The sequence below is a fragment of the Helianthus annuus genome, chromosome 8, assembly GCF_002127325.2.
Source record: "Helianthus annuus cultivar XRQ/B chromosome 8, HanXRQr2.0-SUNRISE, whole genome shotgun sequence".
NCBI lineage: Eukaryota > Viridiplantae > Streptophyta > Magnoliopsida > Asterales > Asteraceae > Helianthus > Helianthus annuus.
Genome location: NC_035440.2, coordinates 6,611,028 through 6,627,322, shown reverse-complemented (window position 1 = coordinate 6,627,322; position 16,295 = coordinate 6,611,028). Strand labels below are relative to the sequence as shown.

The 16,295-nt window shown below is 38.0% G+C and overlaps 3 protein-coding genes across 3 annotated transcripts; 1 reads left to right on the top strand and 2 right to left on the bottom strand.

The window, feature by feature from the left end:
* Positions 1–8,331, top strand: LOC110871894 (heterodimeric geranylgeranyl pyrophosphate synthase small subunit, chloroplastic). The gene is made up of 3 exons (XM_022120650.2): positions 1–97; positions 6,071–6,446; positions 7,520–8,331. The coding sequence occupies exons 2-3, from the start codon at positions 6,108–6,110 to the stop codon at positions 8,195–8,197; spliced, it is 1,017 nt and encodes a 338-aa protein (XP_021976342.1). The 5' UTR covers positions 1–97; positions 6,071–6,107; the 3' UTR covers positions 8,198–8,331.
* LOC110871893 (probable mitochondrial-processing peptidase subunit beta, mitochondrial) lies at positions 8,308–11,865 on the bottom strand. The gene is made up of 9 exons (XM_022120649.2): positions 11,167–11,865; positions 10,921–11,085; positions 10,710–10,847; positions 10,451–10,602; positions 9,844–9,952; positions 9,654–9,752; positions 9,070–9,123; positions 8,735–8,842; positions 8,308–8,467 (listed from the first exon to the last, which is right to left on the bottom strand). Exons 1-9 carry the CDS (start codon positions 11,713–11,715, stop codon positions 8,381–8,383), a joined length of 1,461 nt encoding a protein of 486 aa, XP_021976341.1. The 5' UTR covers positions 11,716–11,865; the 3' UTR covers positions 8,308–8,380.
* Positions 11,866–13,228: 1,363 nt separating this feature from the next.
* On the bottom strand, positions 13,229–15,858 carry LOC110869471. Its single transcript, XM_022118724.1, has 3 exons — positions 15,774–15,858; positions 15,625–15,720; positions 13,229–14,127 (listed from the first exon to the last, which is right to left on the bottom strand). The coding sequence occupies exons 1-3, from the start codon at positions 15,856–15,858 to the stop codon at positions 13,229–13,231; spliced, it is 1,080 nt and encodes a 359-aa protein (XP_021974416.1).
* Between the last annotated feature and the right edge of the window lie 437 nt (positions 15,859–16,295).

Sequence of the window (16,295 nt, the reverse complement as noted above, 5' to 3'; positions counted from 1 at the left end):
GTCTCTTTCTTCGTTCATTACTGAGAAGGTGTAGAAGTGGACGCACCACCGTACCACAACCGCCGGAAACACCATTCCATCGTCAAGTTCTCCGCCGGTCAGTGATAGTTTTATTTAATTTCTAAAGTTTCTATGTTGTAATTTTGTCCTTTGCCCGTTTGGGACAGGGGTACTGTTTTGTATTGGCTTTTTGCCCGTTTGGGTCGAAGTTTTATTTAAAAAAAACCTGACCACCACTATACTGCTTAGCTTCTGTTTTAGGGATATCAAATAATCACTTGGTTGTTTAAAAAGGGGGAAGTACCATAAAAAAACTAACATATTTTCCTTTTTGTCTCGTAAAAGTTTCTAAACAACTTTTTGCATATAAAAGTCTCCCCAAATGTTAAATTTGACAAAACTGTGAATTATTATTTTTTACTTATTAATACCATGCTAAAAAAGAATTTAGATGAATTAATGTTTTAAATTAGATATAAGGTAAACCAAAGTATGCTTAATGTTTGTCTTTTCTTGTATATTTTAAATTCAATAAACTGATAACAATATATATTATTCGGAAAACAATATAATAAAATTCACGAGTGTGGATGACATAACTCAAAATAAAATAAAATAACAAACATATCAAATGGTATGTGTAAATTCAAATCGTTAAAAGTATAACATAATTTGTCAAATAATGTTTTCTTGATTTCATCCGATCATAATTAAGAGATTTTTTTTGTTAAAGTTTAACATTTTAAGGGACGTGTATGATACAAGAGTAGAAAGTATGTTGTTTTTATGTATAAAAATGGTTAGAGGAATTTTATGAGACAAAAAAGAAAGTATGTTGGTTTTTCATGTGAAAAAAAAAAAGTGGAGAGACTTTTTTGAAACAAAAAAGAAAGTATGTTGGTTTTTTAAATGCAAAAAAAAAAATGAAATGACTTTTATGAGAAAAAAATATAAATGATCTTGGTTTTTTTATGACATTTGCCTCTAGAGGTGTAAAACAATATATAACTAGAATAACTATTGAGATCGCAAATAAATGATTATAACTTGAATAAGTGATAATAAGTTATTTGAGTTCCGCTCATTTAACCTAAGAAGCTCGAGCTTGATTTATGAAATTTGTTATTATTTTATGTGTTTATTTTTAACTTTTTATATGTAACTTTAAATATAGTAAGATATATATTATTTAGTTTTCTTATTTAATTTAAATTTAAATACTATAAATCATCAACTTAGTTGTGCATAAGGTGTTGTATATCATGTTTGGAGAGTTTTACAAAAAAAAATTGATTTTTTTACTTTTAGTACAAAAGTATTTGATGAATTATTTTTAACTTAAAACTTTTAACCTAAATTTTTCATCTTTCCAGTTTAACCTCATAACTTTTTTACTTTCAACTTTGGTCCCTTATATTTTTCATATTTCGCAAATTTTTCGTTTTACGTTTTGTTCTAAATTTTGCGAGTTAACACAGCGCAACGTGCGTGTGTGGTTCAACGTTTTTACGTTCCGTTTTATGCTTCGTTCTAAGTTTTGCGAGTTAATACAATGCAATGTACGTATGTAGTTCAACGTTTTTACGTCGTCTATTTTTTTTCCTGTTTGACAAGTTCGTCGTAACTTGCGGGTCCTAGATCGACTTAGTTATTTCTTCTATGTTTTACGTTTCGGTCTAATTTTTCACCGCAAATTCAGTTTTGGTAGTCGCTCACGATGGTATGACATTGATGCTGTTTGACACGGTTTTACGCCTCCATCTTAACACGAGGATGTTTAATACTAGTTATAATAAAATAATATATTTTCAAGAATAGTCTCTGAAGTTAACTCAAAACTCATTTATCAAATGAGTTTTATAATATAGTTGTGCTCCTTCAACTTTGATTTATCTCACTTTTTTATAATATAGTTGTGCTCCTTCAACTTTGATTTATTCAATCTTTTTTATAATATAGTTGTGCTCCTTCAACTTTGATTTATTCAATTTTTTAGTGAGTCACTTATGAGTGGTTTATGAATGAGTCAACTTGTTTAAATTTGATTTATTTTCAAATAATTTAATTTCATTCAAGAAAGTTGTAGCTTTTGTCAAAACTTTCAAATAATTTAATTTCATTAAAGAAAGTGATAGCTTTTGTCAAAACTAGCTGCCCAATATTTGGGCCACGCTGAATTTTCTGATATCTAATTAAGAAACAAGGTCAGTCAAATATCTATTTGTCCAAGAGAGATAGGCTACTTCCCTGGGCCTGTCATTGAGGCTATTAAAGATCCATCGACCCAACAAACACATTAATAGCTTAACCCTTTTTTTTAACGGCCAACAAACTCAATTCCGAGCACTCTCGGGGTATCCACTGGATAAACGGAGTACTCCGAGAGTAACCCGAGTCCACCACCAATTCCGGAGAAATCCGGTAACCCACCCGCCCGTAGGCACGATAGTGAAATTATCGGTAAAACCCGTTTGGCTCAAGGATCCAACCCAGGTTTCCCTGGGTCCAGGGGCGGACCTGTAGTGTGAATGAGCGTAGCCCGGGCTACGGCTCAAGTTTTTACGAGTAGTGTAAAAAAAAAAATTTCCGATTTTTATACACATGACACCCCTGAACAAGTACGAGGACACCCCTAAAAAATTTTGGGATACCCCTGAGTTGAAGACCTAGTTCCGCCACTGCCTGGGTCTCCTATCATTGCCCACCAGTGCCTCACCCTGCACCAAGTGAGAGTCGAACCTCCATCTCTCAAAAGAAATGCAAGCCCTCCACCACTTGATCTAGAGATCATTTGCGTAAAATACAAGTAAAGATCAACAAGAAACCCCAATAGGCGTAATAACCCGTTTGTTGATTAATCGGGCCACACTATGAGGGTAAATTATTATTATTTTTATCGGAAAATTACAAAAATAACCATTGACCAAAACCATTTTCAAATTTGGCAACCCCATTCATCCTTGGAGCGGCACGTCAAATATGAGATGCGTCTATATGCAAACCTCTCAAACACCCAATAAAAAAGGCCACATGTCGTTTTAAATGTTCAAGGTGAGCCCAGACGCATCTCATGCCCTCGCAGACGCATCCCATGCCCTCGCAAACGCAGCCCATGCCCCTCCAGACGCATCCCATGCCCCTCCGGACGCATTCCATGCCTTCCAGACGCATCCCATGCCCCTTTTGAAAGTCATGGTGGCCACGTGTCCATTTTTTATTGGGTTTCACTCCAAAGACGCATTCCGTGCTTGAAAGACGCATCCAGCGCATGATGCGCTGCTCCAAGAACGCATGAGGTTGCCAAATTTGGAAATAGATTTGGTTAATGGTTATTTTTGTAATTTCCCTTTTTAATCCCCTCATTTTTAACAAAATTATAAATACTTTAAAATATTTTAAGATACCAAAAAGTTAATATTTTTTTTTTGCTTTAGTACATAAGGTACAACCTAAAATGATGGTAAATTAATCTCTCAAACACTAATTACACTTTAATCTCCTCATCAGAGTTACACTTTAACCTCCTCGTCTTTAACAAATTTATAGATAACTAGTTAGTAGTTACACTTTATCCATTTATAAAACTAACTGCCCCACGATTTTTAAACGGTCATAACTTTTTTGTACGTTAATATTTAAAAAACACACAACAAAACGAGTATTTATTCTCTCCAATTCGAGTATACTATTGCTATTGTGTTTTTATTAAAAATGATACTTTACGTGATTAACAATGTTTAAGGTGAGCAATAATTAAATCATTAAAGGGAACTGAATCAAAAACATACGAAACCGAACCGAATCTGGGGACTGATTTTTTTGTACCCTTGTTCAACCAAAATTAACCGAATCGAATCGATCCATTCATATTTTTATATATTTCTAGCTTTCATACCTTTAGTTCATGTATTTCATATTTGTACCTCAATTTTATGTAGTTATACTTCCATTTCATGTATTTATACATCTATTTCATGTATTTATACCTCAATTTCATGTATTTCTAAGCAAAAGTTTTAGTCCAAGTTTGGTTTCAACTATTAACCGAAAATAAATAAGTAAAACCAAAAACCGTTAATCCAACCGAATAAACCAAAACGATTTTTTAATAAAATAGACTAATCGATAACTTTGGTTGAGGATAAAAGACTAAACCAACCGAACAATGCACACCTTGTTAGTGTCTGTGTTTTCCGACACATCACGTGGGCACCTTTCTAGCAATAGTATAATACGTTAAACTAAGAAAAATATGTTTTTCTTTTTATTTATTTAACCAATTTCATATAATATCATTAAAAAATACACATTTACATTATTATTCTGTCAATGCTTGTAATAAAATATAATAAAACTATAGTAAGACCTCCTACGGTCAGAGTTTTTAGCTCCACGAACAAACTTTCATAGAAGAAAAACATAGGACCGTTGTAGACATGTCAAAGAGGGAGAACGATGTAGTCAGTGGTCATAAGCCCTCTATAAAGATTGAAGCCGATCTTTTTGAGCGGGAAAGAGAAAGAAAAAACATGCAAACTATGATAAAATAGAGAAGTTGTACGGTATGTAAGAGCATTTACATCCAATTCATTATATTTTAACCCTAAATTACACTAAAAATACTACACTTTCTCTCTCATTTTCAATTAAATAATATTTTTATACCTTTATCATTAACTTTTCTTTCTCTTCCACTCACAACCACTTTCAAAATATATAGGGGGTGAACAGTGTCTCCCCAAATATACAGATGAACAGTAACATTTTCTCTCTCCTCCACTCACAGCCACTTTTTATACTCTTTATATTTTAAAAACAACACACACATAATTTGATTCCTTGGATGTGAATGCTCTAAGAAAGTTTCCTAACATAGAGGTTCCCAAAGCGAAACCGAATTGCACCAAAAACGGGTTTGAGAGAAGCCGGTTCGAAACCAAACCAGCAATTTGTAATCTATCGGTGAACCGCTTTGTTGAAACTGAAACCTGTCAAAACTGAAGAGAGCCAGGTAAAACCTGGTTGAACCGGTTCAAATCGAACCAATCTAAATTGATTTGGGAAAAAACCAATTTTGACTTTCTTTGACCAAACCCAACCGAACCTAACATTCTAACACGATGAACTGAAACGGTATAGACCCAAAAAGGGATTCGTACGCATCGTCACACCCTTCGATTTACCAGGTATAAACTGTTTAATGTTTTGTGGAAATTAAGGCTATTACACCATAATTCCTGTATATTGACAAATTCAAAAATGCTATACACAAACTAGGATGAGCAAATGGTATCAGGTACCGAAACTGAACAGGTACAATACCGGTACAGAACCGAACACTTTCGGTATCGGTCCCCAGTTTATGCGGATCGGTGCTTTCGGAACCGGTGCAATATTTTACCCACTTTTTACCATTGAATATCGTACTGTACCAAACACTTTTGGTACCGGTACCCATAGCTTATGATTTTCAGGACAGGTACTTAAGTGGCGGATCTAGCACAAAAAGAAAGGGGCATCCCAATTTTATTTTTTTTGGATCAGGGTTATCCTTTGTATAAAACCGGAAAAAAAAAATGACAATACGAAAACGGTACGAAGACGGGGTAGCCCGTGCTACCCCTCCTAATACACTAACTCTGTCCCTGGGTACTTTTGGTACTATGGTACCGATCTCATCCTACTTAGATGTATTGCGTGTCTATTAGTTTTTATCATATCCCTCGATAGGTATTTTGTTATAAGGTTGTGTTTAGATCTAACTTAAACACCTATTATAAACTTATAATACTGTTAGATCAAGATGTGTATGAGCGCGACATGTGCCGTTATAAATCTTGCTAAAAGCTCTAGACATGGTTGCGTCATTGTAGCGTTACTAAATAAATGTTGGTATCGAGTAACAAATTTCTCAGACGTTATGCTTCTTTGCTAAAGCAATAAGTTATGTTTCTGTTAAGGAATGTGTAATGCATGTTTGCTTCTTAGAAGCCTGTGATATGGCGATGTTCAATGCAAATTTTTCAAACTTTTTAACACGCTAACTGTCGAATATTCAACATATGGACAGAAATCTGCAAAGCCAATCAGGGTATAGAGAAAACAAAATGGTGATGTTCGCAACAACCGTAACTTCATGTTCTTATTTACATTTCCCAAAGAGACTTTCGGTTACTCGACAAACGATCAAATGTTCTTCGACCACATCATCAATTTCCGCCAGTTTTGACCTTAAAACTTACTGGTCAACTCTGAGAGAAGAAATCAACCAGAAGCTTGATGAAGCTATACCTGTTAAGTACCCCGCTCAGATATACGAATCCATGCGCTATTCTGTTCTTGCCGAAGGAGCTAAACGAGCACCTCCCGTTATGTGTGTTGCTGCCTGTGAGCTCCTTGGCGGTAACCGCCTTGCTGCCTTCCCCACTGCGTGTGCCCTTGAGATGGTATATCGTATATGTCCTTTGACATGCTTTCACCTTTTTCAATGTTTTCATAACCGGAACGACAGGTTGGACTGCAACCGGCTACATAACCAGTCCGGTTGAGTGTATTTGAACCGGAGGGTTACAGACCGGGTGGTTGAACTGTATTCATGGGCGGACCTACGTAGTGGTCAGGGTGGGCGGCCGCACCCCTTGAAAAAAAAACTTAGTGTATATTTTAGGCAAAAAAACCCGACCGCACCCCTTGAAAATATGGTTGAACACCTCATCCGCACCCCCAGCAAATAATTTCTGGGTCCGCCACGGACTGTATTTCTAATTTTTTTATTCAAAATCTGATTTAGTGATTCATTTACTACTTCACTCTCCATATTTTATGTATCTAAGGCTTCATATTTTATTAAATTGCAAATCTACACCAAAAGATAGTAGTTACATGTTTTGTTTTGAGTAAAATGCCATGGTTGTCCCTGACGTTTGGCCACTTTTGCGACTTTCGCCCAAATGTTTGTTTTTTCGCATTTGGATCCAAGAGGTTTGAAATTTTGTATATTCATCAGGCTCGTTAACTCCATCCATTTTCCCGTTAATTCAGGGGTATTTTTGTCTTTTTTGTTAACTTAAAGGGCAATTCGGTTTTTGGAATACATGTAGATTATGCTATATGCTTGTACATAAAGTGAAAAAGACCGAATTGCCTTTTAAGTTAACAAAAAAGACGAAAATACCCCTGACTTAACGGAGAAAAATGGATGGAGTTAACGAGCCGGATGAATATGGCAAGATTTCAAACCTTTTGGATCCAGATGCCGAAAAACAAACCTTTGGATGAAAGTCGCAATCTGGCCAAACCTCAGGGACGAAAATGGCATTTTAGTTTTACCCTTTTGTTTTTCGTTAAAAATATATACTCTAGTTTTAATTTTTTTATAATGTCATCTGGTTTTTAAAACCGGTCTGACCAGTGGACTAGTAAGGTGCAGTTAAATGAACAGCCCGGTTACGAAAACATTGCCTTTTTTCAGTTGTTTTATATCCGATATCCGATCAGCTGGCATATGTGTGTTTTATAGGTGCATGCTGCTTCTTTAATCCATGATGACTTACCATGCATGGACGATGACCCATCCCGAAGAGGTCAACCATCAAACCACACCGTCTTTGAGATGGACATGGCCATCCTAACTGCCGACGCTTTGTTCCCGCTAGGGTTCCGCCATATTGTTTCTCACACCCCAACTAATCTCGTCCCAGAAACCCAACTCCTTCGTGTCATAAACGAAATTGCACGAGCCGTTGGTTCCACCGGCATGGCTGCTGGTCAGTTTGTGGACCTGGAGGTCCCCGCAAACGCCATAGACTTCATCCACGAAAAGAAGTACGGCGAGATGGGTGAATGCTCTGCCGTTTGTGGAGGACTTCTAGCGGGTGCTAATGATGAGGAGATCCAACGGCTCAGAACATACGGGAGGGCGGTTGGGATCTTGTATCAAGTGGTTGACGATTTGTTGGAAGCGAAATCATCTAAAAACAAATTAGTAGCTGCCGAGAAACTTGTGAATGAAAAGAAGGAGAAGAGTTATGTAGGTGCGTATGGCGTCGAGAAGGCGATGGAAGTGGCGGAGGGTCTTAGAGCCGAGGCTAAAACCGCTTTGGAAGGTTTCGAGAAGTATGGCGAGAAGGTGTTGCCGTTATACAGTTTTGTCGATTACGCTGCTGATAGAAGTTTTAGCTTCGCTGATCACGTTTGATTATTAAATATAAATAAATTATATGTTAAAGTTATTAGAAACAAGAATTCGAGATTAGGATTCTGAGAAGAACCGATCTTCTCATCGTTTGATTATGGTGCGAGGTAATGGAAACAAAAATTCGCATAATGATTCAGGTGTATAAATCGAGTCCAAATCGTATTAGAGGCGATACAAAAGAGCCTAAGAACGAAGCATGGAAGTGCGACCACGCAACCAATTGTAATCTGGCAATAGCTCCACTGGCCCTGTTGATGCAATTGCTATGTCCTGCAATCCTCAAAAGTTCAAAACAAATAAATAAATAAATAAATAATAATAATAATAATAATAATAATAATAATAATACCATCCCCACCGTCACCAACACTTGTTCTACACTGTATAAACTAGGTTTGGGTCGGAACAGATCGTTTATAAAAAAGGTAGCCTTTTGGTTCGGGACAGAACGGGTTCTCACCAAGGAAAAACTCGGGTTGAAACGGCCAAACGGGTCATATTAAGTATATATTAATACCGTGTGTAAAGAGGGATAACCTGATCAAATATGAATCTGTTAGCTACACGTTTGACTGTAGCAACATCCACTGCATCAACTCTGGCTAACATTTCGGCAAGTGGGATTCTACGCCCGTATGCAAGCAACTGCAAAAATAGAAATAATAAGAGATTTAAAAGAGTAAAAGACGATGACAAGTGTTATAATGTTTTATCACTGCAGACCACAGAATTGGCATGCCCCAATGTTTTATTTATTAGTATCCGAAATTTGTAATTCTATATTTTTATATTTTAATTATGAATAATTATAATTTTACAAGCTACCCATCAGTTCTATGACGATATCTAATGTAGATATGTATCTGGTGTACCTGCCGTCCAATTTCTTCAGCCCTGGGCTGTTCTTTACAGAATTCATATTTAAGCTGCAAATAGTGAAGAAACCGTTATGATTTAAGTACAAATACTTGTGGATTAATAAAGATTACTATAATATGCCAGTGGATTTACAGGCTCAGTAAACGCCCCGCTTGTGGTATGCGCATATAATGAATATATGTGTGGGCCATCGGGGGGCAAAAGTGAAAGTGCATTAATTTTAACGTTATTTTACTAATTTTTTGAAAATAACGTTAAAAGCTGAGGACGGTTAATCATGCATCAAGTGGTGGCGTTGATAGCTGAAAGACAAAAGGGTACATGCACTAATCGGTCTTTGTCCCGATTGCTGAGTGTTATGTGCCTTATGTCCAAGGCTGGATGCAAAACTACCATCGAGCCGGGGGTCTCACTGGAAGCAGCCTCTCTATTCCTACGGGGTAGAGGTAAGGCTGTCTACATCTTACCCTCCTCAGACCCTACCTTTGCTTTGCTATTGGTGGGATTTACTGAGTATGATGATGATGATGATTTACAGGTTCCAGAATCGCATGATCACTAACTAGTGCCGATTTACCTTATTTTGAGCGCGAATAACATCCTCCTCTGTGACTTGGTAACATAGTTGGCTTAACTTTTGCATTATTGCAGAAGCCAAATCATCTAAGCAATCTGGCTGCAGAAAGAATAGAAAGCGTTAAGCTGGCAATCAGTAATAAGAAGTTTGTCTTGATGATGTCATGAGAAACGATTATTCAACAACTCACTTTAGCAATAGCACTGACACCAAAGAGCCCGGTATCTTTGTAGTGACAAGTCCCCGCCCTTAAGTGCTCAGCAAGTTCATCGATCCCCGCCATCTGAGCGAATTGTGAGCTGTTCATCGTTTCCAAAGAATACAAAAGCAATAACGAAATCACACTCTATTCGCAATGTTGAAAGTAAAAACAACGTTTGCACGAAACAAATTTAATTTCAGTATATAAAATGGATTGTAGTAATCCCAACTATTAGCAATTTGCCGGCAACACTCTCAACTACAGAAATATCTACTGATGGTCCCACCTTTTAACCTATTTTCTCCCAGCGAGCCTTTTCTAACCCAGTTAGTTTTTTGGTGATGTGGACGCTATCGTGGCACAAACCTTTGTTATTTTATGAGGTGGCTCCTTATTTAGCATTCTCATCACCGCGTCACAACCACGACCACTCACCACCACCTTAACGACCACTAGCCGGAAAATAGGTTAAAAGGTGGGACCAAAAGTAGATATTTCTGTAGTTGGGATTGTTGCCGGCCAACTGCTAATAGTTGAGATTATTAAAATTCATTATTCCTTACAAGATTAAATAAAAAGGGTACCGACTACCAACCCCTTATTTTTGTCGACATCTGTGGATTTGGTCCATGATCCAAGCATAAGTTGTATGACCAACAAAGCAAACGAATCGGGATCTGTCCATGAAGCTCCTTTGAAGAAAATCCCAAAATAAGCATACGGCATATCATCATCCCTCTTACGAATCTGATTATTTCACAGTTACAGCAACAAGTTATTAAATCAACTAAGATTCGTTAGTTATCCAAACTCCATGTCACTAATTCAAGCCCACAAAAACTGTGACACCACACCTCGGACCCAGTGAATATAGCAGGCGCTTGTTTTACTAACTGCGTCGAAGTTATGGGATTGGTCGATAGTTTTGTGAACGTCTTTTTCACCTGCTCTACAATCTCCCCATGGTTAACGGCCCCTGAGGCTGTAATGATCTGTAACAGATCATATTAATAGTATAAAGATAACAATAAGCGATAGGACATTGGAAATCATATTAATGAATACCGTTCTGTGGGTGGAATAGTGGGTTGAAAGGTAATCTTGAAGAACCTTCTTTGTCACAAAAAAGGCGTCTTTAGGACGCCCATCAGTGCTCCGACCAAAGGGAGTGTCTCGGAAAGCAGCAGCATGTAAACAATCAGAAACTACCGAATCTGGATCTTCATTCTCCTGAAACCGACAAATTCAAGAATAATAACACACACATGTGACATGTATTCAGGTTACATATCTGCAAACAATAAAACAAACCTCTAGCATCCGAGTTATCGTATCATTACGCAAATCTACAATCATGTTTTCTTCAAAAGTGGAGTTCTGCAACATATCAGATAGAACATCAATCGCCTTAGGCACGTCTGTTGCCGTCACTTTAACGATATAAACCGTCTGTTCCCTTGAAATATAGCTTTGGTATTCGCCTCCCATGTTCTCAAATTCCTCATCCAGATCACTCATAGACCTCTTCGAAGTCCCTCGGTATACCATATTCATAAGGAAATTAGCAACACCACGGGTCTCGTCTGTTTCAAACCGGGAGCCTGTATCGATCCACACACAGACGGTGGCTGTGTGGGAGAGATTAGACTCAGTGGCGATACGGAGGCCGTTAGGAAGAGTGGTGAGACGTGTCTGGGGACAGGAGAGGGTAGATGTGTGATCGGTTAGGATAGGGTGAGGAGAGTTGTGTTTTAGGAACCTAGGAGTGTCGGATACGGCGGTTGAAGTGGATCGGGTGGTGGTCAGAGCTTGGTGAGAGCGGCGAGACAGCATGATGAGGCGGCGCGTGGCGATGGACATGGTGGGTGTATGTGTGTTTTTGTGATTCTGATGTGAAGTGAAATTGGGAGGGTAATATGGCAATGGGGATGATGATAACGACAAGAAACAATGGTGGAAACGAACCGGTTTCGGTTGCCGTCCATGGCCTGCTTCATTCTGTTGGAAAATAATCGTTGGTGTTTCCAATGGCTGCTGCCTCAAACCAGTTTCGTTTGAATTTCAGTTATGTCATAACGGCTCTATGCTTGTTTGTAGCGCAAATACAAACAAGAGATTTTACTAAAGTGGGCCATTCAACCCGAATATACCGTCGTTAAAAAAAGAGATTTTACTAAAGTGGACCGGTAAAAAAAACACTCACCATACTGATGACATGTTAAGCGGTTGTATTACACGGTGAAAATAGTCGGCTTGTATATAATAATGTTAGAACTTAGATTGACACATTAAGCCATTTGTAGTGGGTTGGCGCTCTAGGCCACCTTAGCACTCACAAGCGTCAAACACCATTCCGATGGTGGGTTATGGGGCGGTATTGGTGTCGATATTACCAGCCTAACAGGCGTAAGGGAGCAGTTATGTAGTTAACATTTTTTAATCAATCAAATATTTACATATCACACTCACTTATTTCTTTTTACTTTATTTAATTTGTTTCGGTTAAACTATTACACACTTTTAAGTGTTTAGTTAGTTGGTGAGAGTTCTACTACCTATGTGACAATAGGGGTGTTAAAAAAACTCGTAGCTCGGGGCTCGTTCGAAAAAAATTTGAAAAAAGCTTGATTCGAAGTCAGCTCGGATCGGTTTGTAAACGAGTCGAGCCGAGCCCAAGCCAAGGTAGGTTCGATTCGTGGCTCACTCGATAGTTGGCTCGTTAGCTCGCTCGTTTAGCTCGTTTAAATTAAACCCCAAATTATATATGTTTGTATTCTAATATATTTAAGAAATGTTGTTTAATTAGTACATGGTTATTTTTTTATCGAAAGAAATAGATTGTTAAGCTATAGTGTTAATTAGTAATATTGATTTAAAAAAATATATATATATTACGGTAAGTTAGAATCTTTTCATGTTCGTTTGATTTATAGTTCGCACAAAATTACTATTCTATTAGCCTAAATAATGTTTTATTTATTGTTTTTTTGGTTTTATGTATATCATTATGTGTAAAAAATAACAACAACAACCATACCCAGTATAATCCCACCTATAGCGAAGCTATTGATAGGGTCTGGGGAGGGTAGGATGTAGGCAAGCCTTACCTCTATCCCAGGGGATTAAGAGGCTGCTTCCATTGAGACCCCCGGCTCTAAAAAACCATAACCAAGACATAAGCTTCAGGCAAAACGTATATAAGCACACAACTACTAAAAAAATGTGGAAGAGAAAAATAATAAAAATAAACACATAAATAAGTAAGTCGCCGGGAATAAGTGACAACTTATAAAAAACTATATCACACCTCATAGAAAACGAAAAAAATTTAACTAATAAGACAAGAACCTAAACCAAAAACCAGGCCAAACTTCTAAAAGTCCTTAACCTTAATCCTACGTCTCCACGAAGTTCTATTCTCGACCATGTCATCGAAGAGGTGCAAATCTAGCAAATCTTGCCTAATCCGCTCATTCCAAGTCATTTTTGGCCTACCTCTACACCTCCTTCCATCTATAGTGAGTGTTTCAACTATTCTAATCGGGTCTGTCATCTGCCTTCTCCTGACATGCCCAAACCATCTCAATCTTCCCTCCTTTATTTTGTCTGAAATACAAGCAACTCCTAATCTTACCCTAAAAACCTCATTTCTTATCTTGTCCAACCTAGTATGCCCACACATCCATCTTAGCATCCTCATCTCTGCCACCTCTAGCTTTCGTGCATGGATTTTCTTGATGGCCCAACAATCTGTTCCGTATAACATAGAGGGTCTAATTGCCACCCTATAAAATTTCCCTTTTAATTTATCAGGGAACCTCTTGTCGCACAATACCCCTGTGGCTGCTCTCCACCTACACCATCCAACCTGGATACGGTGAGCTACGTCACTGTCTGTCTCTCCATTACTCTGAACAAACGATCCTAAATACTTGAACTTAGTTGCCGGTGGGACCACCTGACCCTCAATGGTGATCTGAGTGTCATGCTCATCGCCTGCTCCACTAAAATCACAGTAAAGGTACTCAGTCTTAGAGCGACTTATCCTCAAACCTTTGCCTTCTAAGGCTACACGCCATTCTTCTAACCTCTCATTCAAGCTCTGTTTACTTTCTTCTATTAGCACAATATCGTCTGCAAAAAGCAAGCACCATGGAATTGATTCCTGAATCGACTTTGACAACTCATCTAGAACAATCGCAAAAAGAAAAGGACTCAACGCTGACCCTTGGTGGAGTCTGCAAGCTGGATCGAGCTTTTGACGAGCCGAGCCTGAGCCCGAGCCCAACTTTCCAGCTCGTTAAGAAAAATGAGCTGGCTCAGCTCGATTCGATTTTTAAACGAGCCAAGCCTGAGCCCACTCTGGTTCGGTTTAACTAGGCTCGTTTACAGCCCTATGTGACAATCACTTTTTCTCCTTTTAGAACATCCACATTGCTACACTCCATAAACCTCTACAAACCTTCTCTTATCATGCCACATCATATTTCAAAGCTCTCTAAAACCTTTATCTTTCCTAACAACACAAAACCTCTACAAACCTATACATCATCGCCTACTTTTACATTTTCAATTCAATTTTGACACCAAAAGAATTATTTTTTAATTGAGTCCGGTCCCACCCTAAGCAATCCCCGTGAAGTTCGGATTCACGAACCACCATGTCAAATTGGTGTCAGGACTATCCCTACAATCTAGATCGGTACGGGGGGGGGGGGTCGAATTCACAGACTTGACCACTTAAGTGGCAATGTGAATGCTCTCAGTAAACACAGTTTTATATTAGTCATAAATATCTTATATGGATGTAAAATGTTGTATGAGTTGGTTTTTGCCAAAAATTACTAGCTATCCTGACACAAAAGTGACTGACAAGACATGATGTTAATCACCGATTAAAATCATACGACCTGAATGACTAGTTTCCAGCATATAATATGACCCTATGGTGGTCATGAGTATTTAAGTTCCACCTATGGTGGGCCCGGATGAGTTTTTCCCTCTAGGTCTCAAGTTCGAGTCTGGGTGATACTCATTGAGGGGTTTAAATTGGGAATCTATTGTGCGAGGGCTCTCTAGCGCGAACCCGATTAAGACAACGTATGCTAGACCTCCCGACATTTGCGAGTAATTCACACCTTTTAAAAAAATAATATGACCCTATTTGCGAATAATTCACACCTTTTTAAAAAAATAATAGAGTAAACTGCAATATTACCCCCTGGGGTTTGGGGTGATTGGCACCCTTACCCCCCCCCCTAAAGAAATAATTGCAATTTTACCCCCAACATTTGCTGTTATGTCGCAGCTTTACCCCCCGGCTTCAAATTTGTGGACTGATCTGTTGACTTGGTGGTGAAATGACTATTTTACCCTTTTATTTTACCCCCAACATTCCTGTTACGTTGCATAATTACCCCCCACATGTAAATTACTAAAATGCCCTTTCTTATTACCCCCTATACTTTGTGTTACGAAGCAATATTACCCCCTGCAACTTCCAAAAACCTTCCCGCCACCACCTAAATTCGATTATTATAAACCCCTGCTCTTAATAATCAACCCATTAATAACTTATGATGTATCATCATGCCACAGATGAAGATGACAATCAACCTGCAGATAGCTTCCAATTATTACAAACTATATCAAACTTTTCCAAACTAAAGAAATGTATGAAGATGACAATCAACCTGTAGATAGCTTCCACTTATTACAAACAACCTGCAAAAATGTATGAAGATGACAATCAACCTGCAGATAGCATACTTGCAGTTGCAGATAGCATACTTGCAGTTGCAGAGACATTGCCATCTTTAACAGCAAACGTGATAAAATGCCCTTGACTCAGTTTCATAAAACTTGCTGTTAATGGTTTCAAGACGAAGCAATAAAACTTGCAGTTGCAGAGACATTGCCATCATAAAACTCAGTTTCATAAAACTTGTTGTTAATGGTTTCAAGACGAAGCAATAAAACTTGCAGTTGCAGAGACATTGCCATATTTCCTTATTCATACTCATGTATACCATAAAACCATAAATTGGCACATTTCCTTTGCAAAAAACATCATACAGCCTGTGTAACCAAACCCACTAATCATAGATGCAAATATAACCTGTACAAGCTTTTAACAGTCAATCTTAGATGCAAATATAACCCACATTAACAGTCAATCTTGATATAACCAAATATAACCTGTACAATCATAGATGCAAATATAACCCACATTAACAGACAATCTTGATATAACCATTTAACTTTTCAAACTTTTCAAGCATATCTGTTCTATGATCAAACATAACTTGTACAATCAATTATACCTGATCAAGCATACCAAAAGATCCTAATATATTAGAGTTTAAGTTGTCACGACCCCCGACCCCACCCTGGACGGAATCGGGAGCCGCGAACCAGTTCAGTGGTACGGGTGGTTGTTT

What these genes read in the sequence shown, in the direction of transcription:
- LOC110871894 (XM_022120650.2), top strand. Translation starts at nt 6,108, where the DNA reads ATGGTGATGTTCGCAACAACCGTAACTTCATGTTCTTATTTACATTTC. An exon ending in CTGCGTGTGCCCTTGAGATG is followed by an intron (nt 6,447 to 7,519) that starts GTATATCGTATA and finishes TGTGTTTTATAG; the next exon opens with GTGCATGCTGCTTCTTTAAT.
- LOC110871893 (XM_022120649.2), bottom strand. Translation starts at nt 11,715, where the DNA reads ATGTCCATCGCCACGCGCCGCCTCATCATGCTGTCTCGCCGCTCTCAC. An exon ending in CTATATTCACTGGGTCCGAG is followed by an intron (nt 10,603 to 10,709) that starts GTGTGGTGTCAC and finishes TGAAATAATCAG; the next exon opens with ATTCGTAAGAGGGATGATGA. An exon ending in GTGTCAGTGCTATTGCTAAA is followed by an intron (nt 9,753 to 9,843) that starts GTGAGTTGTTGA and finishes TTCTTTCTGCAG; the next exon opens with CCAGATTGCTTAGATGATTT.
- LOC110869471 (XM_022118724.1), bottom strand. Translation starts at nt 15,858, where the DNA reads ATGGCAATGTCTCTGCAACTGCAAGTTTTATTGCTTCGTCTTGAAACC. An exon ending in TGAAACTGAGTTTTATGATG is followed by an intron (nt 15,721 to 15,773) that starts GCAATGTCTCTG and finishes AACCATTAACAG; the next exon opens with CAAGTTTTATGAAACTGAGT. An exon ending in TATGCTATCTGCAACTGCAA is followed by an intron (nt 14,128 to 15,624) that starts GTATGCTATCTG and finishes GCTCGGGCTCAG; the next exon opens with GCTCGGCTCGTCAAAAGCTC.